The sequence below is a fragment of the Girardinichthys multiradiatus genome, chromosome 11 (genome assembly GCF_021462225.1).
Source record: "Girardinichthys multiradiatus isolate DD_20200921_A chromosome 11, DD_fGirMul_XY1, whole genome shotgun sequence".
Taxonomy (NCBI): domain Eukaryota; kingdom Metazoa; phylum Chordata; class Actinopteri; order Cyprinodontiformes; family Goodeidae; genus Girardinichthys; species Girardinichthys multiradiatus.
This window is the reverse complement of record NC_061804.1, coordinates 41,694,716-41,718,808: the sequence shown is the minus strand read 5'-3', so window position 1 is coordinate 41,718,808 and position 24,093 is coordinate 41,694,716. Positions and strand designations below refer to the sequence as shown.

General features: G+C 39.7%; 1 protein-coding gene across 4 annotated transcripts in view; it reads left to right on the top strand.

Moving 5' to 3' along the window:
* arhgap32b (Rho GTPase activating protein 32b) overlaps positions 1–24,093 on the top strand; it is a 154,972-nt gene that overhangs the window by 103,903 nt on the left and 26,976 nt on the right. For 2 of the 4 annotated variants that reach the window (XM_047379304.1, XM_047379302.1), the window contains exons 6-13: positions 10,405–10,491; positions 11,961–12,098; positions 13,859–13,951; positions 14,385–14,507; positions 16,062–16,139; positions 18,452–18,533; positions 19,618–19,668; positions 19,981–20,055. In XM_047379304.1, coding sequence (XP_047235260.1) covers positions 10,405–10,491; positions 11,961–12,098; positions 13,859–13,951; positions 14,385–14,507; positions 16,062–16,139; positions 18,452–18,533; positions 19,618–19,668; positions 19,981–20,055 — 727 coding nt within the window. Of the gene's footprint in view, positions 1–1,999; positions 2,553–10,404; positions 10,492–11,960; positions 12,099–13,858; positions 13,952–14,384; positions 14,508–16,061; positions 16,140–18,451; positions 18,534–19,617; positions 19,669–19,980; positions 20,056–24,093 lie in introns of those variants that run through there. The other 2 variants (XM_047379306.1, XM_047379305.1) reach the window with 2 other exon arrangements.

Below are 24,093 nucleotides of genomic sequence, written 5' to 3'. Positions count from 1 at the left end.
CAATGCACCAATACACACAGCAAGACTGGTGAAAGATTGGTTTGATGAACATGAAAGTGAAGTTGAACATCTCCCATGGCCTGCACAGTCACCAGATCTAAATATTATTGAGTCACTTTGGGGTGTTTTGGAGGAGCGAGTCAGGAAATGTTTTCCTCCACCAGTATCACGTAGTGACCTGGCCACTATCCTGCAAGAAGAATGGCTTAAAATCCCTCTGACCACTGTGCAGGACTTGTATATGTCATTCCCAAGACGAATTAACGCTGTATTGGCCGCAAAAGGAGGCCCTACACCATACTAATAAATTATTGTGGTCTAATACCAGGTGTTTCAGTTTCATTGTCCAAACCCTGTATATATATATATATATATATATATATATATATATATATATATATATATATATATATATATGCATGTATGTATGTATGCATGTATGCATGTACAGGTCCTTCTCAAAATATTAGCATATTGTGATAAAGTTCATTATTTTCCATAATGTAATGATGAAAATTTAACATTCATATATTTTAGATTCATTGCACACTAACTGAAATATTTCAGGTCTTTTATTGTCTTAAAACGGATGATTGTGTCATACAGCTCATGAAAACCCAAAATTCCTATCTCACAAAATTAGCATATTTCATCCGACAAATAAAAGAAAAGTGTTTTTAATACAAAAAACGTCAACCTTCAAATAATCATGTACAGTTATGCACTCAATACTTGGTCGGGAATCCTTTGGCAGAAATGACTGCTTCAATGCGGCGTGGCATGGAGGCAATCAGCCTGTGGCACTGCTGAGGTCTTATGGAGGCCCAGGATGCTTCGATAGCGGCCTTTAGCTCATCCAGAGTGTTGGGTCTTGAGTCTCTCAACGTTCTCTTCACAATATCCCACAGATTCTCTATGGGGTTCAGGTCAGGAGAGTTGGCAGGCCAATTGAGCAGTGATACCATGGTCAGTAAACCATTTACCAGTGGTTTTGGCACTGTGATCAGGTGCCAGGTCGGCAGTCTTACCCATGATTGGGGTTTTGAGTGATGAACCAGGATGGGAGTTTTAAAGGCCTCAGGAATCTTTTGCAGGTGTTTAGAGTTAACTCGTTGATTCAGATGATTAGGTTCATAGCTTGTTTAAAGACCCTTTTAATGATATGCTAATTTTGTGAGATAGGAATTTTGGGTTTTCATGAGCTGTATGCCAAAATCATCCGTATTAAGACAATAAAAGACCTGAAATATTTCAGTTAGTGTGCAATAAATCTAAAATATATTAATGTTAAATTTTCATCATGACATTATGGAAAATAATGAACTTTATCACAATATGCTAATATTTTGAGAAGGACCTGTATGTATGCATGCATGTATGCATACACATACATTTTGCCGTAGCAACGTTATCGCTTTTCTTCTTATGTATGTGCTGATATTCTCCATATGCCGTCATCAACATTTCCAAATCCATCGGCAAGAAATACGCAATTGTAGGTTTTCTATTTCCTCCTGTTGCCGTGGTGAATCGTGTCATCTGCCTTCTATTGATTAGGGCTTCTTATTTACTCCCACTCGTGGTGACTTTGACTCAGAGTTGAGTAACCCAAGTGTTACCCCTTGTTCTGAAACCGATGTTGCAATGGTTTTTTTTGCAGTAGCTCTTTGTCTCTTGGACTCTGAGTAACTTCACTTTCAGCTGGCTTTGCAAAACTTGTTATTGATATGTTTAACGGAGTACTTGGATGTGCTGTGGGATTTCTTGGTAAAATGCTTGTGTGTATACGGATAGTCTAGAGTGTGCACATGTGGAAGGACAAAAACAAACCCCTTTCCTGCCCTCTGCTTTTTTGCAGTCTCTCTCCCTCCATCATTCTTTGTCCTGGGAACACACCAACCAGAGAGGGGTTACAAGAGGAGAGGGGGGGAGGGGTTAGCCAGCATGTCAGACAAGGGAGAGAAAGAAAAAGCGAGTGAATTTCATGTGGCAGAGGGACACAGAAAGCAAACAGTCTAGTCGGCTAGGAACAAAACTAAAAGAAAAGAGCTTCTTTTCTTTATTTTGTTTTTCTTCTTGATTGCGTGTAACCTTTCTTTTCCACTGCTGACCAGATAGGGTGTTAAACTTGTGCTACCCATTAGAGAAAGGACGCCAGCTAGAACGAGAACACTAAAAGATTTGCTTTAGTCATCACAGTGGTTAAATGGAAAAGAGTGAAAAATGGAATAGATGAAAGCTGTCCCACTGAGGAATCCAACAAATCGCTCCACTGCAGGTCGCCCTCTAACACCAGCTGCTGGTGATATTGTTGTCTCTGAATCGCACGCTAGGAGAGTCTCCACTGTATGTGAAAGAGACCGGAGAGCTGAAAATTAGACCCTGCTGTGGGAAAACAAGGCTTCATGTCCATTCTGTCTTTAGAAAAAGACCCAGTGGGAACAGTACTGGAGACAAGTGTTGAAGTGATGAGAAGGATCAAACTGAGTGTAAAAGTGCTCACTTTGAAAGGAATAAACGCCTGCTAGGAGTGTAACCAGGCTCAACCCACTGTAAGTGTGCAAGTGTTTTTATATTTTTGACTTTTTCCTGTGGTTCTTGATGCAGATGGTCCTGCTCCTGCAGATACTGGAGCAGGTCTTGGCTTTTGTAAATACGAATCAGATCAGAAAATCTGAATTCTTTTGCCATTACTCAAGTGTGATGCAATTCATTGGCCTCTCTTGTCTGTGTGCACAAATGTGTGTAAAACTGTAAGGTTGTAGGTATGGTGGTATGGTGCTGATCTAATTTTCATTGTTGACACTTTTGCACATCAGAAAAATGTACAACTATTTCAGTCTGCGTGGACCATTTAAACAACTTCAGTTGGTCTGAGTTGCTCTTGGTCATCATTCAAATCATTTATGTGCTTTGTTCTTGCTGTCTACTTTAGTTTTTGGCAGTGTGCTCTTGCGCTGGCTGTCGTGTCTGGAGAAGGGATCGGGGCGGAGGCCTGGAGGGTGGCGTGGAGAGGTTGCAGGGGTGGGGGGGGGTGGGGGGTTGTGTCCTCTTTTTAGATGTGGGGTCACCGGCATTTGAATCGGCTGACCGCCGATGGTGGAGCTGACCTGGTTAATGTTTCTCTCTTGGCTGTCGTTGCAGTGGCGGTGATGTGGTGTGTTTATGTGGTTGTGGGGTGGTCGGGTAGTGGGGCCCACTGGCCCAGGTGCGCGCCGTTGGTCAGGGACTTCTTGCCGGGTGAGTTTGTCCCGCCTTGGTGTGGGGTCGGAGGTTCCGTTGTGAGCACAGTGCTCAGTGGTGTCTGCTCTGTTACGCCTATGGGTAGAGACTGGGATAGTGGGCCCTTTCCTTGCTGTCGCAGTGTGCTGTTTGGTTGGGGGCAGGATGCGACGGGGGTCCTTGGAGCGGGGCCGTGTTTGGGGCTTGCACTGTGTGGGTGTGTCTTCGTTCGGCTTTTTGGGGGTGGAAGTCATCTGTGGGGAGGGGATTCATGGCATTTGGGTTCGGGGGCATGTATTCGATATCTGTTTCCTGGTTAGCGGTGGCCCTGTGGGGAGATTCATGTTGGAGTTCGGGGGGGTAGGACTGTTTCATCCTGGGACGGTTCTGGTTGGCCGGCTTGTTTGGACCAGGTAGACCTCTCTTTTGTACATGGACCATTATAGCATTAGCCATAATGCTCCACTTGTGAAAGTAAATCTGTTGGGCTGCTTCTTGGCACTCAGACAACAATTCTTAGTGCTACTCTACTGGACAGGACACAGTAAAAAAATAAAATAAAACGTTACCATTTTTTCCAGAAATGTAAACATTGATGAAAAGATCAGGTGATTCTGTGTATTTTCTTTCCAAGCTACCAGGCAATATCCTGAAGTGGACAAAAAAAATGTGATGTTTTTTTTAATGTCAAAAATTTTAATAATGACATTCACTACCGGTCAAAGGTTTTAGACACACTTCCTCATTTAATGATTTTCTTTATGTTTATGACTATTTACATTGTACATAGATTCTCACTGATGGCATCAAAACTGTGAACAAACACATGCAATTATGTAGCAAACAAAAAATTGTAAAAAACACTTTAAATATGTTTTATATTTTAGATTCCTTAAAGTAGCTGCCCTTTGCCGTGATGAGTGAAATATTAACCTCTGGCCGTCTCTCAATGAACCTCTGAGAGGTTTTTTCAAGACTCTTTGGAAAACCAGGTGACCACCTCATGAAACTCATGGAGAGAATGCCCAGAGATCAAAGCAGAATCAGAACAAAGAGGAGTGGCTATTTGGAAGAATCTAAAATATAACTATATAATTATAAATATAACTATATAATTCCATGTGTGTTTATTCACAGTTTTGATGCCTTTGGTGAGAATCTACAATGTTAATAAATAGTCATGAAAATAAGGAGACCTATTAAGTGAGAAAGTGTATCTAAAACCTTTGACCAGTAGTGTATATATTTTGTAATTTTCCAGATTTTATGTTGAACTACACAAGTTCACAGTGGCCAATTCTGAGATAAGCTAAAATAGGATTAGCATTTAGGTCTTTCATAAAACCTATTAAAATGGTCGTTGGGTATTCATTCTAATTGTCTCTAAACACACAGAGTTGTTTTTGGAAACCACCACTTCTGTCTGTTTTTTATTTTGTATGTTGTTTTTCTTGTGCCAAGAATTTCAGCATTCAGTAACTAGAGATACACTGATCAGAGCTTTCTGGCTCATTATTGATCTTCAGTTTCTGGAAAGCTTTAAATGGTAAACTAGTATACGGACTGAATTTATAGTGTTTTTCCTGTTATACCGACCCGTCAAATTGCTTTACACTAGTGGCACATTCACCCAATCACATTCACAAACGTGCACACATTCATACACCAATACACAGATTGGTAGGCAACATGAGGTTAAGTGCCTTGCCCAAGGGCACATTGACACGTGGCAGGAGGAAGATGGAATCAAATCCCCACAATCTTGGGATTGACTCTTCCCACTGAGCCACAATCATCATGAGAAATGCTTACCTTCTTTAACATCCTGATACCAATTTCACCTGATTCTGATTTCCCTGTAAGATCAGACATTAGCACAATTGAAAGTATGTTTTTCTAGCATGATTATTTATATTAGGAGCCAAAGTGGCATCAGAAAGCAAATTTACCATATTAAAACAAGGACAACATGAATTTAGAGTTTACTATGATTTCTTTTCCTAAGGATCTCATGTTAGCAATTGGCTCAATTACCATTAGTAACTTCCTTAGAGAATTATGGCCCCTATTTTAAAATTACCAAAATACTCAACATTTCCACGTCCACCATGTTCTACGGCAGACTGAGGTTAAAGGCTTAGAAGATAAAACAGATAAACTTTGTGGCCTGCTGGCTCGCTGCTCTATAAGTATCATCTTGGATGACCCACCAACATGTCGTAGAAAATACTTTCCTTTTAAAAATCTTGTCTTTCTGCTTCCTCTGATGTCATTTCTAAACATCTCACTGATGCTGTCGCTGCCAGGAGGCACGAACTGGTAATTTCACTCCTACACTGTTTCTGACATTTGCAGTTTTGGTTGTTGCATTCTTGAGTTTTTCCGGTACTAAATGGTGCTGTTTACCTCTGGGACTTTTGTACCGACCATGCATCAATTCATGGTGTTGACTTTTCAGCTGGGTTCAACCTTTGAAACATGTGGAATGGCACATCAGCCCAGACACCTTTCGAAATAAGAATTATCTTTATTTGGGTATTGAGTTGTTTTTGTAATTATTCGGCACCAAAATTGAAGTTGAACAATAAATTTGATTACCTGCACGACCTTATCTCTAACTGTACTTGTAAGCGGTGATTTTGGTTAGACTTCCTCCATATCTTTAGATATTAGACATGCAGGTTCAGTTTGCAGCTGGTTTTCGATACCTTGGTTGCTCATTATGTAATGTTGAAGGAAAATCTTGTTCTGACTTGCTGATCTGCTACAGAATACCGGACATACCATGAAAATACAGTGAATCCCAAAAGTATTCACAACTATTCACTTTTTCCACTTTTTATGTAATGGCCTTATTCAAAACTGAACACATAACCCTCCATTATGACAAAGTGAAAACATTTTTTTTTTGCAAATATATTATAAATGCATACTACAAAATCACATCTATGTAAGTAATCACAGCCCTTGTTGAATACTTTATTTACCTTTTGCAGCTATTATAGTGTCAGGTCTTCCTGAATATGATGCCACAAGCTTGGCCCACCTATCTTTGGTGGGGTTTTGCCCATTACTTTTTGCAGAACCTCTCAAGCTCAGGTTGGATGGGAAAGGTTAGTGCAAAGCCTCTTTCAGGTCTCTATATATTGGATTCAGGTCTGCGCTCTGGCTGAGTGCTTTGGTACAGGTTTTCTAACAGGATATCGTGATAAATTGCTGCATTCATATTTCCCTCTATATTGACTAGTGTCCCAGTTCCTGCAGCTGAAAGACATCCACACAGTATAATGCTGCCCTCACCATGCTTTAATGTAGAGATGGTATTGACCACTTGAGGAGCATTCCCTGATTTCTTCCAAACATGATGGCTGGTATATATGCCAAAAAGTTCAAACGTTGTCTCATCAGACCAAATACTTTTTTGTCACATCTCTGAGTGTCCTAAAGGTTTTTTTTGGCAAACGCCAGGCGGGCTGCTATGCGCCTTTTACTAATAAGTGGCTTCCGTCTGGCCAGTCTGTCATACAGGCCTGATTGGTGGATTACTGTAGAGAACGTTCTCCCTCTTCACAGAGCAATGATGGAGCTCTGACAGAGTGACCATCAGGACATTACTGGAGGCTTCTTGCAGATTTGTATCTTGAGTCAATCCTGTCTCAGAGATCTGCAGACAGTTACTTTGACTTTCATGGTTGGTTTGTGGTCTGACATTCACGGTTAACATTAGGTACTTGTATAAACAGATGTGTACCTTTTCAAATCAATCCATTCAACTGAATTTACCACAAGTTGACTCCAATCAAGCTGTAGATATGGATAATCACTGGAAGATGCACTTGAGCTCAATTTTGAGCTGCATGGCAAAGGCTGTTATACCTATGATTGTATAGTTTTTTATTTTTGATATATTTGCTAATAAACATGATTACATGATTAGAGAGTGTTGTTCGTAGAGTTTTTAGGGAAAATGAATTTAATCCATTTTTGAATAAGGCTATAACATGACAAAAGCATACCAAAATGTAAATGAACTTTATGCATCCATGTAATTATGTTTTTGAATATTGTATCAGATTCCAGTTCAAATCAATCTATGTTCATTTTGCCAGTAATTTACTGAGAAGCAGAGAAAGATTTGCTAAAATGGTGAAACTGTTTAGTGTTGTGTCATTTCAAGGTTCAACCTTAGAACAGTTTTTCTGAGAGCCAATCAGTACAACACTACATTCCTGGGATCTCTAATGCCTAAATGCTGCCAGCAGACACTCAGTAGCTTGCCTTGATAGTTAAAAAAAAAACTCCATCAACATCCTATAGTCTGCAGCTCACCTAAAAGTTCATGAGGGGATGTCCAACATGTCTTTAAGCTTTCTCCATTCAAGGGGCTACATCACAAGAATATGAAGCAGTTCCACAGGAGGTTCATAAAGAATGAGGAAAAGATGCATTAATCCAAATGTTGTGGCTGATTTACGATCCCTGATCTCTAATTTTTGTAGAGCTCTGACCTGCCGATATTGACTTTAGCTGAAAATGTCTTTTACCAAGAAACTTAGTATCACAGGATATAAGAACAGCATTCAAAATGTTTTTTGTTGTAAACAGTCAATTATTTACTTCAGCAGCAGAGTTGTAATGTAATGTGTTTATTATACCTCACTATTAGCCTTAAGGTCCTGTCACAGAATTACCCCCCAATCCACCTGAGGAGGTAGTCCGAAACAGAATACCACTGTGAACTATAAGGGCTAATGCGGTGTGCAGAATGAGTTTGACATAGTGAAATGACACAAAGCAAATTGACAGCAGCACTGTCTGCAGTACGCACAGAACAAAGACATGCTATCATCCTCCAGCGTCCATCTGATGAGAGAATACATTATATTGCCAAAATTATATGTCTGTCTACTTTTACATGTACATGAACTTCTTTCTGTCTGTAACAATATCCACACTGAAGAGTGTTTGCTTTTTTGCAACCTGGTACCACTAAGCTATGAGACGTTGGTTGCTTGGAGAAAGATATTTTTTGTGCTTGGTTGGTAACTGATTGGAGCTTATCAAGCTTGATTTCTCAGTTCATTTCTAAAAAAAAAAAGCACAATAATTAACCAAGGACAAGGCCTGTATTCATAACATGTCTCCACATCCTGGTGATTCTAGCTCCGTTCATACCCAGCATTCATTCTAATAAAATTAGAGAACAATTTGCTACTCTCTTCTTAAACGCCTTTTATTATTGGATCGATTTGTTTTGTCGCTCCACTATTTTCTCTGCAAACAGGAAGACTTTCAGTCATGTATACAAAACTGAGATAATTGGCTAATTGCTGCCATGCTATTTTGTGTCAAAGCAAAGAGAAAGAAACCACTGAAAGGACATTGTAGCTATGGGAAGGCTCTCTTTACTGAATATCCACCACAAACAACTGTCTTGGCTGAGGTTTGCTGAAATGGGAGCACAAACACACAAATGTCTTTATCCTCCCTGACTTTGGCAGGCACACTCCCTGTACTCCCCCACACAGACACACATTCACACAATGTGAATAGTAAATGGTCTGCTCTTAGATGCTGTTTGCATAGTCTTACTGAACACTACAAGTCACATCCGCCCGTTCACACACACAAACACAAACATTGTCTTGCAGAGGATCTGGGTCAGTTCAGGTCCTCACCAACTGGTGCTTTCATTCGGTCCCTTTCTTATTCTTATTTCCTACCCATGTACTTAAAACACTGTGTATTAGTTTATTTTGTCATCTACTTAAGTATTATTAGTTAAGTATATCATAATTAAATAAATAGGTAGTCATACAGATTCATAAATTTCACAGATTATTTAATTGTAAATCTGAAAACTTTGTATTGCACCCTTTATTTAGGCACTAGTGGCCGTTATTTTTAAAAGATTTTCAAAGTGAGTTGACAGGAAATAGGGTGGAGAGAGGGTGAGGACATGCAGTAAACATCAATGGACCACGACTCAAACCCACAACAACCTGCGTCGAGGACATACATGCCTTACCCCTGTGCCGCCGTGCCCATATTACACCCTGTTTCTGTCCTTTGTGCTTGTGATTTTTATAAAATATGACACATTATGACACTGACCAAACCAAAATAATTTTTACCTCCTGTTTGGTTTTATTTGTTGGAGTCATGAAACTACATTTCCTTACTGCAAACCTACTAAGAGTGCAATATAGATATTTACTGGTATGAAGCGTCCTGCAGCAGATGGGTCTGGAATCGAACTCACAGGGTTCTAATTGACCACAGAGTTGCCCTTCACAGTGTTCTTGACGTTTTTGGGCACGAAATGGAGCCATCTGACGGGACGTTCCATTCCCACCACGCTTCCTTTCATAGCAGCTAGGGGGATGTTCACACCTGCTTTGAAAACAGAGAATTTAAAGTAATTTTCTAGGATCTGCTCTAAGACTGCAGTAAGGAAATGGGGTTATGTGACTGCAGTAACTAATATCTACCAGCAGAACGCTGACAGGTATTGTGGACCAGGGTTATAATGTGTCATGTTTCATGAAGGTTGACTTGCAGTAAATAGGGATTGGAAAAATATTTCAGTACATAATAAACAAATTAATAGTACCTGAGATATGGCTATGTGTATAAATCATCAAAATATTGAACTGATGGTGGTCAGAGGGCTCAGTGGTGCCAATTGTATGGCAGCCTCACTTCTGTCAGTCTGTCCAAAGGCACCACCGTCAGTGTGTGAATGGGTGGGTGACTGATTGTAGTGTTAAGTGTTATACAAGTGCAGGCCATTTACCATTTAAAGAGAACAACAAACTGATGTACAGTGGTTTGAGTACATGGGTATGAAATGGTTTAATTATTCTGGAGGATGTTGTCTCTCCTCTCCATTCTAAATATCAGTGTATGCTTCAGCTTGTTGTGGTTCTTCCTGAGATCTGCAGGTGCTTCTTATCATGTACACAGATAAAACCAAATACTGTTGCCAAAACTGTGTAATTAGCATCACGTGGTATATCCTATACTGTACAGTATTGGTTATATCCAGAGTTGTATTTACAGACCTGTCAAACACTGTATGGCTTAAAATGAATTCAGTTCTTGTCATTTGATCCAGTGTGTTTTTGTTGTTCGGATCCAGATGTGTAACGCTCCAGCATCTGTCTTCATTTTGTCTTTCAGTTGTCACTCGGAGATGAGCAGTGTGAAGTGACACGAAATGGTTTTGAATCTAAAGAGCTGGTGTATTTGGTTCATATTTACTGCCAGGTAAGACAGCAGACCTTACTGTGTTACTTCTCATCTACATGACATCCTGCTGATGAGAAAGTGTACATGTATGCTGCAAGCTACTGACCTTCATTACATTCTGTTCAGAGGTTTCGTACATTTGTTGCTTATTTAAATTCTTACACCCTTTAGGAAACCGGTAAATCTACCTCAGTTCTATTTGGAAAAGGAAAAAAAAAATCCTGCATAAACATGGCCTTGAGTTCAGCACGTTGACAGTAGCACAGTGAGACGCGTTCAGTGCCACAAACCAAAAAAGGAGGAGTAACCAGGAGCACCATATGAAAGTGAGGCAGAAAAGCCCGCAGAGTCCTCCCTGTGGCATCTTTCCCTGCCAGCATTTTAAAACAGCACCAGAATCAGTCGGTTGAGCTGTGTGCTACAGCTTCAGTCCTACAAGCCCTGGCTTCAGTTCAGATAGGTCTGTCTGTAGCAAATCAAAGCATAGGACTTTTTCCACCTCTAGTTTCTCTCTGTGGGGGTTTCAGGTTCTTTCATAGGATCAAAATGAACAAATCCCATTTTTGTTTTGACAAAAAATAGGTTACACTGGATGGAGTGGATTGAATGAAACACTGGGTTTGCACTTGTGCTGTTGGCTTGAAGTCTCTGTATTCAGCTTGAAAAGGCTGAGTAAGCTGCTAATGTTCTTTATTTATGAAGACAATTGCTGAATCCCAGTATGAAATTCCACTGGAGAGCTAGAGTTGTTGTTTGAAAGCAGTAAGAAAGCTTTGCTGTAAAAATAAGACTTTATTGAGACAACAGTGTGGCCAGGAGCATATGTATCTGTGGAGTGCCTGCATTATCTTGACTTCCTCCAGTCACCAGTCAGATCATCTATCCAGTGGAGATCTTCTGGATCTAGATGACCAGTTCCAGCAGTTTTTGTAGGAGAAGATACAATAGATGTACTATACTAAATGATGTAAGACCAGCTGTTTGCTTCTGTTGCCAACTATATGCATGACCTATCGACATGTTTCATTTCCACCACTCCATGAGGCTACTTATCAGTGTGCACAAAACTGATATCACATAGTACTGCTTGGAATGCAATTTGTAAATATTTGTTTATTTTCATGATTGTTTCTTATAGCTAATAAAAAACTAAAATTCAGTTTTTCAGGAAATTAGAATATTACATAAGATCAAATTAAAATAGGACTTTTAACATGGAAATATTACATCGTGGCCTACACAACCATGGCCTTGGCGGTTATCCAGCAGACGCCCTCCACAAGGAGGGTAATCAGAATCAACTTTGTCTCTTCCTTTAATGTCACAGGTGGTGATTAATAAAATATGGTGAACCTAGATTTTGCTTTGAGTGTATTTCTCATAGCATGCACTTGTCTTTATTAGTATGAGAACTGCAGATGCAATTAGCTCTCAAACCCAGCCTGGCTGTTTTAGTGGATCTTACTGCTGTGTGATTATTCCTGAAGTGTCGAAGCTGGATTGTGAAGCGCAGCTATGAGGATTTCCGTGTTCTGGACAAGCACCTCCATCTCTGTATCTACGACCGGCGTTTCTCCCAGCTGCCTGAGCTTCCCCGATTGGACAGTCTGACAGATCAGTCGGAGGTGAGATTGTTTGGTCTTGATTTATATAAATGGTGTACTATTATAGACAAACTATTATAGACAAACTATTATAGACAAACTATTATAGACAAACTATTATAGACAAATGGGGTGTTCAGGACTGTAAATAAATAAATCCGTATTAGAGTCAGTTTTCTCAGTTTAAACTGATCCCTGCGGTGAAGGTTGAATTCTAAAACCTTTAAATGTTGTTCCTGATCCATCCACTCCTTACTAAAAACCAGAATGACACAAATATTTGCTGCCATTTTTTAATCACAGTAAGGTATCAGTCATTACATAATTCTAATATTCAGGATGTTTTCTTACAACTTGATACTCTCAATAATTAATACTTTGTTCTTGTTGTTCCCTCTCTACTTTGAGCCGGATTAAACTTTATTGTAGGCTCTGAAAAGAATACAGTTATGAAACCAAACTGCTTTACCACTACACTGACACTTCCAGAATAATAACAGAGATCATCAGAGACAAGTCATTTTTTCCAAGTCAAGTCTGCAATGACTGAAATAAACATTTTCTGATCAAATCTAGTCTACCTCTAACCCTGCATCACTGTGGGTTAGGCTTCTAAAGCCTTAGGCCTAAATTATTGGATAAACAGTTAATAATTATCCTTCATGCTTTTGATATTTTTTAACATTTATCTTTTAACATTTAATTCAGCTTGTAAAAACTGCTAAATACTGTTTTATACTATTTAGAATGATTTCAACATAAATATAAATAGGCATTTATGCTCTAAGAAAAAGCTTAGAAAGAGATTAAAATGTTAGTGTTGACTTTGAATTGTCCTCTCAACAACTTCCTGTGTTTACCTGGATGCACACAGGCAAGCATTTGTCAACAGTTTTGCTGAATCATCCTTTAGGAGAAATAAAGCGTATGTTTAGTGAGCCGTCAGGATCATCTGATGCTAGGACACATTTTATTACATGGGAAAGTGGCTTCTCTCCTTCAGAGGGTTCATATTATTGGTTCACTGCAAGTAAACAAAGCAGCTGAGGAGATTGCTGAAATGACTATAACCTGGTTAATGCTGAGTGCATTCTAAAATAGTAGTGGATGAGCCATCATCTTCATAATTTCAGTGGTAAAAAGATGAAATAATTGTGATAATTTCAGGGTTTAGAGACATCTAATTCAAAACACAGTTAAACATAATGTGCAAGAAAGAGGTCAGCTGACTGCGTGAAAATACTAAACTAGGGTCAGTTTCTTCCATCAACAAATTTATGGTTTGAGTTTTAGGGCGATCATATATTAAAAGGTCTATATTGTAACTAAGGAAAGACTGTGTTCACAGTGGTGTGTGTAGTGGGTGTAAGTGTATGTCCTGAGACAATGAGAGTTTCAGCTGTGAGTCCAAGAAGGGACCATCCTGTTTGATTTACAGATTGTAAATAGGATATAAAACCTCTCTCACAGCACATGTTAATGTGGGACTTCAAAACCTCTACTGGGAACTGCCTCTGTTCAGGGAGGAGCAGCACACTTCAGCAGATTTGCCAGTCTGCCTTGTACATCATCTGTCCCTGCAAATATAAAAGCACCTGGACTGAGACAGCTCAGTGTTACAGAGCCGGGTCCTGTTGGTCCTGCAGCACATTTACTGAAGTGAAACATCTTCACATGTAGCCGTTCACCCATTTTAGTTAACGTTTTTATTAAATAGTACAGTTGAAGTTGCATTAGTGAATGGGACAGTGAAGTAATCATCTGCTTTCTTGCATCTTCAGTCGGTTTCCCAGATGTTATTGGCTTACCTCTCACGACTCTCAGCTATTGCTGACAACAAGATTAACTGTGGCCCTGCCCTCACATGGATGGAGGTAACTCTGAACTCTGCTCTGTCTTAAAGATCTAGATTGACTCTGAAATGTTTTTTCACCAGGTTAATTTTTTTTACAGTCATGGCCAAAACGTTTCTTCTTCAGCTTTTTCTGGTGACATTATACATTGTTTTTTTCATTTCTGGCAAAGATTAGATGCACTAATTCCAATGAGAAAATTCAAAAATCTGTGGTCCTTGGATATCCCTTCCAAATAACATAGTCCATCTGAAACCACGTGAAGAATCGACCACTAAAAATGTGCCACTTGAAAAAATTGTTTTTATCATGATAGGTTTATTTCCCAGAAGGCTTCAGGTTGCCTTACAGTCTACTTTACTGTCTGTCCCCTATACTGATCTATTAGACAGACGTGCACTTATGCTGTTTTTGAGATTGTGTGTGTGTGTGTGTGTGTGTGTGTTTTGACCAGGTTGATAATAAAGGGAATCACCTGCTGGTTCATGAAGAGTCCTCCATCAACGTTCCTGCGATCGCTGCTGCTCATGTCATTAAGCGCTACATTGCTCAGGCCTCGGATGAGCTGTCATTTGAGGTGACAATACAAAGCATTTGTAAACCAATAGGCAGAGTGGACTAGTTCCACATCCAATCAATATACAGAGCTGAACTCATGACATCACATGATGGAGCTGTTTCTCTGGAAAAACTGAATGGTGTTCGTGCTGTTTATTTTCCATCTTCTCATTCAGGTCAGCCTTTACTACAGCAGCACATGGCTGCACGTGATTCTCTATATTAATGATTTCTACAGAAGCCACTGTTATATACCGTACTGTGCAAAAGTTATCCTACTGCTTGAATTGTTACAGCTACATACTTCAGTGTGTTTTATTAGGACTTAACGTGAGTGACACAAGGTAGCACATCATTATAAAGGAAAAGGATACATGTTTTTTACAGGTGTGTGGTGTGCCTTGCATTAAGCCTCCTTCACTCTAAATGAAATATTTTGCAACCAACTGCATTTAAAGTTACTTACTTAGTAAACAGAACAGACCTACGCTTAATTTGATCTCAGTTTAAATACAGCTGTGCCTTGAAGGCCTGAGCTGTTGGTTTAAAAAGAAATTGTGAACATTGGCCTTTATTTAGGACTATCAAGAAGAAAGCCATTGTGGAAAGTTTTGCCCCATGCCATTTTGGAGACAATATGGCATGGCCGTTGCACATCATCCTGAACTTACCAGCCATACAGAAAAATATGGTGGTGGCAGCACCATGCTGTAGGAACGATTTGTTTTAGCAGGGAAGCTTGTCAGAGTTGACTGAAAGATGGACATGAGCTAAATACAGGACAGACCTGGAAGAAAGTCTATTAGATGCTACAAAAGACTATAGAATTGAGTGGGTTCACTTTCTAGCAGGATAACTGACCTAAACATACAGACAGATCTACAATGGAATTGTTTAGATCAAAGCATTCATATATGACAATGGCCAAGTCAAAGTCCAGAACTAAATCTAATTGGGAACCTGTGGCAGGGACACCTTTCTGTTCAATCTGATTGAGCTTGAGCTATTTTCTAAAGAAGAATTTCAGCACACCACATTTTTCAGATTTTTATTAGTTTGAAAAAATTAAAATCATATATTACTTTCCTTCAACTTCACAAACATGCACTATTTTAGACAATTGCTTTAAAATTCAAGAAAATAAATGTGTTTCAGGTCACAATGTGACAAGATGTGTAAAAATAGTGTGAATACTTGTGGAAGGTTCTGTATTTTTTGTATCTGGTACAGAATCAACTTCTTTCTATGTGATTAAACATTTAAAGGACAGTGGAACAAATTCTGTGGAGCACCTGAGTGCTAAAAACTAAGAGGTGTAAGGTCTCTGGTTGTTACATGTGGAAATGATTCATCAATATATCTCATAGGTTCTTACTTCTGTGTCTAAATAAGCAAAAAGAATTATCCCAGAATCCTTTAGCTTCCCACAGAAGGATTTATGAACACACTTAATGACAGATAGTGAAAGATGATAGCAAGCATTATGGAACCTGAGGTTTATGTGGACAATGAGTTTTTGCATGTTTTATTTGGACACAGTCTTGATCCTCTTCTTGTCTGTTGCTTTCAACAGGTTGGAGATATTGTGTCTGTGATTGACATGCCCCCTAAAGAGGACACCACGTGGTGGAGGGGCAAGCATGGCTTTCAGGTACTCTCACACCACATTGCAGAAATGTCTTTCAGTCTCTACACCACCCTGAAAACCTGGGATTACTGTTTTACTGGAGGATTATAGGAGACAAGAATGGAACATTGCTTTTCAAAGTGAGTTCTCAGGGTTTGTCGAAAAACCAAAGCTAGAAGCAAATCCACCTTATGTGAGGCTTTTAGAGAGATTATTGGTGCACCTGCCTCTCCTGTGACACTGAACTCATATTATTACACAGCTCTCTGTTCAGTTCTGAGGCAGATGCTGTTCAGGCCTGTTTCTCTAATCAGGCTCAGATCTTTCTGTGAAAAAATAAAAAAGCTTTTGGATCGCTTGCTGTTCCAAGCCTTAAAAGGTAAATAATGGAAATTCCTATTATAAAGTGAACCCCCAGGACTGTACCTTTTAAAACCTTTGACAGCAGAACTTCCTGCAATCCGCTGGAGTTTTCAGGCTGCATACCATTGGGCGAAAGGTGAGGTAGTCTCTGGACAGTTCACCAGTCCATCACAGAGCAACACTGGCACACACAGGACAACCTGTTTGATGCTATCAGACAAATGCTATAACACTGAACTATATTTAACATCAGCAATTGGGCTACTTTCAAAATAATTGTAAATAGGCTGTTATTGTACTATTGTTTACATGCTGATCCACCACAACATTATGACTTTTTCCCACTCTGCTTTAAGAACAGACCTGATGATGGTGATGTATGTCTGTTTTCATGTTCTACAGAGCAGGTACCTGCTGAAATACAGAACCTGTACTGAATCAGGCCAGATTACTTTAATCTTTTCATTTTAGAAAATCTAAATAGAAGATGAGCTAAATATTTTTTTAAAGGTGTGTGTGGGTGTTTACCTTTAATAAAGGTCTTTGAATTTTGTGGCTGTTTTCCAATTTTCAGCTTTTCAGAAAGCTTTGACCTGCAGATACCAGTTCAGGTTTCCTTTTTAGGGCTGTAATATAGGAAAACATGAGAACAGCATTCAAAATCTTTTTTTCTACCCTTCCTCTAGTGAGTCGTCATCATTTACGCCAGCAGCAGAGGAGCCATAACACTGTGTTTGGGAGGGACTAGTTACTGTAAAACAGTTTTTGAATATTTTAAACAATGCATTAAAAGACTACAGAGTTAACATTTTAAACTGTCTTTAGCATCTAGTGTAGTGATTAGCTTGGCTGCTATTACTAAAACTGTAGTTTCTGTATGTATTCCATAGAGTTTGACACTCACTGTGATTTCCAAAAGGCTGTCAACATTTCTGTATCAGCATGTTCAATAACCGACAGGTTGAAAGCAAAGAAGGTTAAAACTGAAGAACTTTACTGTATTTCTTTCAGCCTTCCTGTTATCTGCTTAAAATTGTGCTCACTTGCAGCCAGGATGAACCAATGACATGTCTCAACATGTGGTCCAAAATACAGCTAGCTTTTAATTAGCTTCTTATGTCTCTGTGTTTCATGAAAATGACTGGAACCAGCTACAGTTGAATCTTCTTTAATGGTAATCAGTAATGGTTTATGAACATGTAGCACTAACATATGCTGCTTTTACTGATAGGAAAATGATTGAATTTGTGAGTTTCTGACCCATAGGTCACTGGTCAGGGCTGATCAAACTGAAAGTTCTGAAAGTTGGTCATGAGCCAATTTCCTGGTGCATTTTGAAAACCTTAAGTTTCTTGGAACTTCAGAACTGAGTTGGTTCCATCTGTGTTTTAGATTAGACAGAAATTGCATTTCCTTCTTCATTTAAGCATTTGCAGAGACTGTTTTTTTTTTTTTAAGATATGTTTTTGGCACTAGTGGCCTTTATTTTTGACAGTAGGCAGACAGGAAAGGGAGTAGAGAGAGGGGGAGACATTCGGTAAATGTCGCCGAGGCCAGGACTCGAACCCAGGACAGCTGCCTCGAGGACTGTAGCCTCCGTACATGGTCTCGCGCTTAACCCCTACACCATCAGCGCCACGCCCTTGTAGAGACTGTTATCTATTGAGGTCTGACTTTCATACACACAGCATACCTTCTGAGTGGACACTAAAGGTAGAATTTAAGTTGAACATAAATAATTTAGGTTGTGCCACAATATGTGCTGTCTGTTTTTATTGTACTAAAACATTGTAATGTAATTGTGTAACACACAAGAGGAAACCTGAATGGGAATTGTTAGACAGCTTAAAACAGATGAATTGCAGAAATTGTTTAAATGAGCTCTAAATCTTATGTTAATATAAATGCTCCATCACCATGCATGTTTCCAGTGTTTTCTCTCACTCCAGCTCTCATTGCTTCCCTCCCTTCAGGTTGGCTTCTTTCCCAGTGAGTGTGTGGAGCTCATAAATGATAAAGTGCCACAATCCATGACCAACTCTGTGCCAAAACCAGGTACTGCTCCTTCTCTCCATCCATTCTGAGGCAATGTATGAGAGGGGAGCTCGCTGATCTGTGTGTGTTTGTGTGTTGGGGGATTCCGGAACAGTGTGATTCAGTGATAGATGGATTGCTACGTAAGATGTGTGTTTGCAGCCAAACAGTCCTGGGCTACAAGCTTATGTTTAATATTTGATGCTTTTGAAAAGGTGAAGGACATCTGAGGTAGAAGTTTCTTTTTGTGTGTTCACAGCAAGGTTTCCTTAGGACTGTTTCCTGAAGATGAAACCAAAGGTCTCCATCTTATTGACAATATTATAGACCATAAACAGCCAATTAATTATGTCAAATTGACTCAGATATAGGAAATCCCTGCAGATCTTTTGGCACCCCTCTGTCAGCAGTATCTGATTACCATAAGATCATCCTAGAATTGCTGAGAGCTCCATTGAAATATCAATCCATGCATGATCAAACCTCAGTGTTTTCTATAAATCTGCAACTTACCTTCTAAATCCATGACTCCACAAGGCCTTATGATGGGTGAATGAATCCCCCCCACCCTTAGGGCCCAAATAAAATGATAAAAAAGGAAATAAAAACAATCCAAGTTCCACTGTTATTGTTAGAGTACAGGAATGTCTTCATAGGTTTGAGTTTTTTAGGGCTTGTTTAGGCTTAAGTTATCTGGTTTGCTAATTTCAACGCCTATTTTAACTAAACCAGATTGCTTTTTTGCTGTTGCAGCGCACCCCCACAAACACTCCTCAGTCTCAAGTTTGATTTCATCTGCTTGCCCTCTCCCTTCTTTTAAGTGTTTCAGGGCTCCTTCGATTTTTGCGTGTCCTAATCTGTTTTGTCATAAAGTAATCGCAGGTCAGTTGCATCATTTGCATTCCTTAAAAGTTCCGTTTTTTTATTTTACTTGAGTCATAATCTTGTGTCCTAAATGAGCAGATCACCCAACATGAACTGTAAAAAGCATCTGCACATGTATTGAATGTCACGTTTGCTCTGCACTGCTTCATTGCATTATGAATAATGTTTGCTGATTTTAGCATGTCTTGATTTGTTGCCTTTGACTGTGACTCTGCCTCAGCCTCCCCCCCCTCTGGCCTGCAACCAGCTTCATGGAGTCTCTTCCCTCCCTGTGCGTGTTGGTATACACACCTCACCTGCCTGTCTAAATATTCACCTGCATATCAACACACAGTTGTTTATTTAGCCAGTAGGACAGTGATTTTAATGACTTTATTTAAAATGTAAAAAATGATTCGATTTTAGTGTGGCTTAACTAGCGTTTGCGTAGTTAATTCAGCTAGATTTTCCTCAGTACACAGGGTGTTTGTTATCTGACTTAAAGTGCTTTTTTTCCTGTTATTCTCTCATGCCTCCATCATCCATCATAACATCCATCCACCCAAATGTCTGTTGGTCCATCTGTCCATGGGATTGCATGCAGACTTGGAGATGGAGAGTGTAATGCCGGACAGTGCATGGGTGGCCGACCCACTAAACCACTACAACCTAAGTTCAGGTAGACAAAACCCCCTCGGCGTGTTGTACCACCACTTCCTAACAAAAGAGCAACTCTCAAAAACTAACTCCTTCCTCCTGAGAGATGTGTTTGTCACTGTGTGTCTCTAACATTAAACCTGGCCACAGTGTTTTAACTGGGTCTTACCTTAACTCTTCACCTTCTGGAAAGTTTTCTGATCTATTGAGTTTTTTTGTTTTTTTTTGTATTTTACATTTAAAAAATTTATAGCACACCGGGTTTGCACATTCTGACCATAGACTATTCAGCATCTGCACCACATTTAGTTGTACATTCTTTGTGAAATGAAAGGCTAGGAGTAGCACGAAGTAAATTCATCAACTAACAAACTTAAGACTACTGCACAAAACTCAACTCTGAGTAAAAGAAAGGATTTATTTTCTCAAATCAGAGTTCACACAGGACTTAAACATTTGGGAAGCAATAAACATCATGGTCTCCAAGGCCAAAACAACAAACAAACATAGCCCTTCTGGATAATAAATAAAAGCAGATCTCATCTATCAAAATAAAGTACAATCCATAAACTGCCTGGCTGGCCATAAAACAGGAGAAAACAGCCCAAAGGAAATGGCGGAAACTCCCTTCCAAACTTCCCATCTAACACAAGATCTCTAACATCCAACAGTTCACTATAACGAGGATTAACAACAGCATTATTGCCAGACAATCAGTACACAGAATTGAGTTTCTCAGTTAACCAAAGTCAGATGCCCTCAGAGCAGGGGCACAACACTGGGTAACTGAAGCTTTTATGCAGTCCACTGATAAGGAGAAATTGACTTAATTTGTGCATGAGGAGTAACAGCAGGCCTGCAAACAAACAAAAGAGAAAATTAGGAAACTCCGTCCTAGTAAGAGAGCCACATATAGGTCAGTGGACGTAGCAGTGATGGACATGCATCGCACGGAAATCAATCTGTCACTGAATGATCGATCAGTAAATTGTGTGTTTCCATAGCACTTTATGTATGAAAAGCTCCACATGCTTTCTGACGTCATTGTTACAGTACAGGTCTGTCATGGACAGTTTCAGACTTTTTCCTCAGTTCTTGTAGACATGGGCAAACATGTGGCAGTGAAACAAATCTTCAGCAGTTTTCTGTGTCTTCACATGTTTCTCAGGTGTACTGAACAACAGAACATTTCAGACGTTTTAAAGCATTTTATTAGCATTTACATCAAATGTATTAGTAGAATGTTTACATAGTTGATCTTTTTCTTTATAATTTATCGACTTACAAAGTCTGAACTTTTAGACTGAATCCTGACTGATGGTGACCAGTACTTAACCTAGCTTTAACAGTTGATCCCAACCTGTTGGCTTCTGTTTCTCAGCTTCTTATCAAGAACTATGCTCTGGTTCCCAGTGTCTCAGGGACTGGAGGGGTTTGCGGTGGCGGGTACAGCTGGTAGTGGATAGGTTAGTGTTACCGTTCATTTATCGTTACTGAGGTGAACTGCTCAATATATCATGATATTCATTTTGGACCTTATGGCCCAGCCCTAGTGGGTACAACACATGACCCATGGTAGCTCCCACCTTTTTCTTCTTCTAGATAAATATTTTCCCTATTTCCTAAACAATAAGGAGGATGATTCATTACAGAATTAAACCTAGCTTCAGCCTTCTGCTGTCCATCATTTTACTTCCTACAGAATTTCTGTCTGTCCTCAATGTTCTTCAGTGTGCATCCTAAGTCTTTACAAACACCTCCTGCCGATGTAGAGCAAGTTCTGCACTCGTGGCAAAATTATTCTGCACGCAGGTGACAGGAGTTTCTTGCTGGACACTCTTGGATGTCGTAAAAACGTCATCATTGCAGCTAAAGGTCTCAGCTTGAAGTTATTGTCAATCCAAAACTGTTCTTTCAGCGGCAATATTCTTAACAACAGTTAACTTACATTGTTTTTGAAGCGAAGTGATGATGGTGGCACAGTTTTCTGTGAAGTTAACTATTCTAGCAATCACTCTGCTAATTAGATGCTTTCAGCTGGATTCTGTGACAGCTGCACCTATGCTAATGAAGTATCTACTTATACCAAGTTAAAAGATCAGTTGGTGCCAGGACAAAAACGACATGAGAATATTTTTCCTTATAAAATAACCTTTAAAAGCTAATGGAGCTCTTTACCATGATATAATATAGATGTGATTATTTTGCAAAATAATCTAACAAACCTATAACCTCAAAGTTTGCAAGGCATAACATTTATGTCAGTCTTTGACATTACTTCAAGAAATGGAAGGAAGGGCGTGGCGGTGGCGCCGGGGTAAAGCACCCGACCCATGGAGGATGTATGGAGGCTACAGTCCTCGAGGCAGCCGTCACTGGTTCGAGTCCTGTCCCTTTGACCTTTGCTGCATGTTTTCTCCTTTCTCTCTCCATCCCTTATTCTGTGGGCCAACTTGCAAAATGAAGGCCACTAGTGCCACAAAATAAAAATAAACAGATGGATGGAAGATTGTAAATACAAAAAAAGAAATAGAATATTGTATTTTTTTTGTGTACGTGTTGTCAGAGATGTTACCCAGAGGCATCATATTAGAAGGGAACAAGATTTTTTCTCCTGCACTGGTGTATGTAAATGACTAGAGGGGGAATCCTGATCCTTCAGAGTCACACATAGCTGTTTGTATGTCTGGATGAGGGCCATATGTGTTTCTGTCTGTGCTTGGTTGAAGGTGAAAGGCCGCTGCAGGAATGCCATGGTGCTAGGTCTCCACCAGCCTTGATTTATTTAATCCATTAACAATAAAGGTCCCTGTAAACCCATCCAAGGGATGTTAAAGCTTTGTCCTGCAAGAGTTGGAATCTCTGTCTTCCTCTCCATGGTAACTGAAAGAGCGCATTCCTTCAGAGAACCACACGGCACTGGAAAAACCTCTCTCTGCTTAGACCCACTCTCCCCACCACCAACCATTGCTGAATGGAAACTGTTAATATGCAACAGTTTCAGTTAAAATCAAGAGCATACAAGCTCAAGGCTGTTAATCTCTTATTCCGGGTTCTTGGATTGTTTTGTGTTGAAACTTGGGATTAGAGTCTGCTCCCTGTACAATAAAAGTAAGGCCTTATTGTTTTACATCAATTTGAAATGAGAAAGTTGGAAACTTTAGATAAATAGTGGTCATTAGATCTCTTTCCTCTGCAGACAACCCAGTAGACATGACCCAGATGCAGAGCCTGCTCCTATCTGCTCCCCTCTTCATCATGTTTGGGGACCAACAATGTGGGCAGCTGTGAGCATATCTGAGCCAAGACAGCTGCTTATGTGAGGCAGAGGAAGGGAAACGGGGAGGGAATGTGTGAGACAGTATGATTTGTCCTCCTGCTCCCAAGAATTTCAGATCATTTCCTGTTGCTGTGCAAGTATGCAAGCTGCCTTGAGTAATATGCTGCTCTAAAGCCTCAGCTAGGGACTGTTGATGTTGTTTCACCTTTGTTTCCAGGAAGTTTGATATGGTCACAAAGATCTTTCACTTACAGATGGTATTTCCCTCCCCTTGAGTTGAGTTAATGCTGTGTAAAACCATATTTAAGTGCAATTACAACAGTATTCAATATCTCAAGTTCAATTAGATTGGATAAAGAGCATCTGAGAATATCAACTTTTTAAGTCTTGCTAGAAATTCTCAATTGAATTTTGGTCTTGACTTTGACTGGGCCATCCTAGCACATGAATATGCCTTGAACTAAACCAGCCTTGTTGGAAAATGCAGACTGACGCATAAAGCGTGATCTCCGAAGATCAAAGTGTCATATTAGTGTACCCTCACGCAAATGTTCAGAGTGAAAGAGAATTAAAACAGGGCACATCTTATCTCCTGCTCTCTCTCAGCCTGTCGTTTCTGTGACCCACAGCAGAAGGTCCGCATGGCCCAACAGCCGTCTGATACAGACCTGACTGCACCAGGACTGTGTTCGATTATAACTATGACTTACAAAGCAAAATACTTCATTAATAAAGCAGGAAAAAAGTCCTGTTGTTACGTTTTGTCTGCACTGCATACAA